At 31.8% G+C, this 4,780-nt stretch overlaps 1 protein-coding gene across 1 annotated transcript; it reads right to left on the bottom strand.

Annotated features, from left to right (window-relative positions):
• Positions 1-401: 401 nt before the first annotated feature.
• Positions 402-3,640, bottom strand: LOC119828798 (all trans-polyprenyl-diphosphate synthase PDSS2-like). The gene is made up of 2 exons (XM_038351058.1): positions 3,283-3,640; positions 402-2,262 (listed from the first exon to the last, which is right to left on the bottom strand). Exons 1-2 carry the CDS (start codon positions 3,520-3,522, stop codon positions 1,309-1,311), a joined length of 1,194 nt encoding a protein of 397 aa, XP_038206986.1. The 5' UTR covers positions 3,523-3,640; the 3' UTR covers positions 402-1,308.
• Between the last annotated feature and the right edge of the window lie 1,140 nt (positions 3,641-4,780).

Here is a 4,780-nt window from a genome sequence, read left to right as displayed (position 1 = left end):
TAAATTTTCCCACTCTCTGAGCTGTCATGCGAAATGCGCGGGAAATGAGTATATGCGTGTCATTTTTATTATTCACTATCTGTTTATGAGGCCAGAGCACAGACAGAATGCATATACCTTATAAATTAGTATTAAGTCTTGTAAATTAAGATTAATATCTAAGCGATTTAAATACGTTATATATTTTTAAGTCTTTCCCCCATTTGAACATATTGTATGCAGAAAACAAGTTCTAAAAGTAATAGATATATATTAATTTAATACAACAGTACTAACTAGGTGATTTAAAAATTTTAAATGAAGTTTGATGATGAGATTCTCTTATAGCGCATCCGTAAAACTATCAACAAACCATAGCAATATGTGCGTATTAATGGGAAGGTTTTAATGAAAAACATTTGTTAAACCACAATAAATTTATTTTTACAACGCTAACAATTTTCTAAGAACTATGAAATATCACATATTTATAGTAACTCGGCAATAATAATTCGCGTCTTTCAAAACAAAAGACAACATTATAAAGGAAGTGAAAATTAAAACTTGCCAGGTAAATAAAGAAAAATCTAATTTGTTTTACTAAGCAGTGAGAATAGTTTAAATTGCAGTATAGAAGAAATAGACAAAAAAATAAAAAGTGAAGGGTTATATAAAAGATAGTACGAAATGGTAACACCATGTGGTGTTAAATTATTTTATATCTTACTCATAACTAACGGCTTACAATAATGAGGATTTTGAAACAACAATTTATAATTAATTAATATTCATAGTGCTAACATTTATATTTGTAATAAACAATATTGCAACAATGTAAATAATTTATTTCTATTTTAACCGTTCATACAAAAAGGTCCCATGATTGTATAATAAACAAACAAAAAAAAACCATACACAAAGCTAAAGAAAATTAATAAAAAATCTTTTTAAAGGTATCAAGATAAAAAAGAACAGCGATTTTATAAGAACAAATAATATTTGAATTGCATACAATAATATAACATAATTTTTCTGAATAAGAATTATTAGATTATAACATAAGTAGCTGAAAAGGCCTTTTCTAACATAACTTTATTGTACCACCATATTTAAATGATTTTTACATATGTTTGATGACGATTTTTTCTAAATTATTGTCTCTGTTAAAACAGAGCTTTTCTGAAGGCCAAAATAGCTTTCGAATGATACCTTTAATTCCTTTTGAATATTGTTATGAAAAATCTTCCTACATTTTTCTATTCAATTTGTACTAAGCCCACACAATAGTGCAAGCAACCGATCTTTCCCTATTTTCCTACACAAATCCTGCTATATATTCTTAATCATTCTCTTTATAGTCCTCACAGCTTCATTGTCACCAAACAAATCAGCATAGCACCTTGCTTTGTCTGCATTCTCGCTATACAATAACTTTGTCCTTTCCACTGCATCTGTTTCGAGTAACTCCTCTTTTAAACTCTCATAATCAACAACTGAGACGTTTTTAACATTAACTGTCTCATAAAGATGAGGCAATCGCTGTAAACCAAATAGAGCTGGTGCACTAACTAGAGAATATGGTTCTTTGGTGTTTGTGAACTTGTGTAGTTCGCTAGCAGCCTGCCACGCTAAGCATAAGTGACAGCCGAAGAGGAAAGCCTTTTTTTGCTCCTCCACACTTCTGTCAGCGAGATACATAGCACCTTGGCAGCCTCTGCCGAACAAGGTACCACCGTTATACAACGTCCGTAGCGTCCATTCTCTAACTGGGGACCCTAGCACGTCGTTAACATCTAATGGCACTGTTTCACAACTAATCCTGAAATTATCTACTACATTATCCTTTGGCTTACTGGGCAACGGCATGTTTTGCTCATCTCTGGGCCCAAAGAACTCCCCTTCGCTTATGTCGCGCAGCGCTGTCGATATTAAATACGATAAATCTTGATTTTTTAGACTCGCAAGCATTCCATTCGCAGTGACTAGTAGATAGTCACCTATGAGAATGGCAATTTTATTTGCGTATAGAGAGTCCATAGCGACATCTCGCTTCTCAGGAGGTATGTTTAATAAGCCTCTGTGTATGTAATTGCCTGTGCGTATCATTTCTGTTAGTTCTGCCAGCATTCTCTGTTGTTCTGCGACATTACTCGCGTGTAATGATGATGGTGGAGCAACAGCCTTGGACAATAGGAGAATGATAAGGCCCCACGGTTGGAGATTATTGTGTTCGTTGTACAGGACGGTTTTGGCAGTTTTCATTATGGGGTGATTACTCCCTACCTACAAGTTGAAAAAATATTATATGCATCACAGCAATATATAAGTAAGTGTATAAGCATTAAAAGAGGATTTGAGTTCAAGCACAGTCGTGGGCTCATTGAAAAATGGATAAAAAAAGAGACAGAGGAGTCAAAGGTTGGATTTTACAAAATAAAAGATGATTTATATTAACATCACCACACACAGCCACTTTAAATTCAATTATACAAGTATGGAATTTCTAACTCGGCATTGAAACGCAACTTATTTGCATGGAGCATAGTATATTTTTTTATAATTTTGTCCCTGTGATTATACATATAATATTATTTAAAACAAACGTCTTCTTTGTCTTAGTTTTTAATTTAACTTGATTCTTATACATCACAATTGCATACATATACTTCATCATTTGTTTGAGATGTCCGAAGTAATTTGAGTTTAAACACATAATACATAAGTGTTATAATACTTCAGGTATAAACATTATTTGATTTACAAGTTATTGAGTTACACATAAAAATTAACAAGTTGTTCATGAAACTACAATAAGATTTCAATTATATGCTTCAAACTTTACAGTCAAGAATCTGTTTAGAATATTAATTTATCTGTGTGAATGGCTGGTTATGCTCCATAAATATAAAAGTCAGGTGGCCTTAAAATATCTCAAGTGTAAAACTTACTTCCTTTGAACTAACCTTGAATATTATTATTACATAATATTTACATGTGTGGTGTAATACTACATAATCTTTATTTACAATGATCATTTTGTATATTGATTATAAATTAAATTGAATAAAATTAATAAAAACGATAATATGTCTTGTATGATATCTTATCTAAGAATTTATCTGTTGCATTAGCATGCCATCTTGTGTAACTCACTTTTGTGTTAAAAAGAATAAGGAAAGAATTGATTCGATGAATAAGTAGATGGTCTTTAAACTACTTAACTAAACTGGGTACAGCATAAACGCATGAATATAGTAAATGTTTTGTCTAATTCCTTTAAATAAAGTAAAATTTTCTACTTACAATCTTACGTAGGTGCATAGCTAAATTGGCGAATTCATCACTCAAAAGCCACCTCAAATTCATAAAAGATGTTGGATATCCGACAATTTTTTCAGCGTCCTTAATAACCTTGCTCCACTGCGCGATGGGAGGTCGAAAAACATATTCTTCTTGCGTTAGGTTGGTCATGGTGCTTTCGACTCGTATTTGTTGACTTAATAATAGTGTACGCCGTAAATGCCTCATTACTGCGTACGGCATGTTGATATACTGATTCTAACATAAAATTTTGACGATATTTACACTCGACTTCAGTCACGTTTGTGATTAATTGTGTTGAAAATTATTACGCGCCGTTCTTACACCTCTAATCAAAACCGTATCTGACGGCTGTCAATGTCTTTGTTTTATTTTTGACAGATTCGTTTGGAAATATTACCTAGTTGAATGATTTCCGAATAAATTTTGAGTGAATTGAAAAAAAAATGGGAATTGTATATTCCATTAAATGAGTATTTCAGTTTTATAATGAGATTAAGTGTATGTAGTTCGTATGAAAATAGATGGCTGCGTGTACGCGATATTTATACCGAAAAATATTTTTTATCTAACTCTGTACTTGTAGAAGTCCAATTGAAATCAGATAAGCCGTTCCCAAGATAGACCTGGACACAAGACAAGGAGGTAAATAAATTCCTATTCTGTTTAAAAAATCTAACAATAATTTCTATTTGTATTTCTAAGTTTGTAAGTACGTAATGAGATGAATCCTGTAAGTAGGTAAACAGAACGACAACATTAATAGATTGACCTTCTAGGATTTACCTATTGGTAGGTAATTAATACGAAAAGAACATCTATAGCTCTTTTGCAGTAAAATTAAGTTTCATCAATGTTGAATAAATAAGAAGTTATTTAGGGTTACTATTGAAAATCTAGTTTACGAGCAGTTAGCAAATCCAAAATATAATTGTCGCATTATATTGTTAATTAATAAGTTAAATATGCAAATTATTCACATTGTTTAAAATATTAATAATAAAATAATATTATTAATGATGTCGATATTTAATTAATGACAAAGTGAATATTAACAATACATTTGCATATTTCATGTAGTCTTAGTTTGCTATTCCTAGCAGATGCAAGTCAACTTAGTTATTAATACAATTCCAGACATGTATACATACATCCTTTACTTAAACAGACATCTTGTACCGTAGCCGAAGTAAATATTAATTATATACCGTTTTTGTATTCTAGATAGAATTACCGCAATTACGTATTCCATTCTAGATCTTATCTTCTCGAACGCGTTCATAAACTCTCCAGAATGTTAACGCTTCCTCGCCGGCCAATCACGTGTCTGCGCGCCATTATTCAAAAATAGAAGGGTCAAGCCCCTGGCGAAGTCGGTGGCTTCCATAGCAATTAAAAATAAAACTGACGTATAATTTGTTGCCAGTTTATAGTGGCCCGTTCCGTCCGCAAAACGACAAAAAAGTGTACATTTGCATTT

Source organism: Zerene cesonia, chromosome 8 (genome assembly GCF_012273895.1).
Source record: "Zerene cesonia ecotype Mississippi chromosome 8, Zerene_cesonia_1.1, whole genome shotgun sequence".
Lineage (NCBI taxonomy): Eukaryota > Metazoa > Arthropoda > Insecta > Lepidoptera > Pieridae > Zerene > Zerene cesonia.
This window is presented reverse-complemented; position numbering and strand designations above follow the sequence as displayed.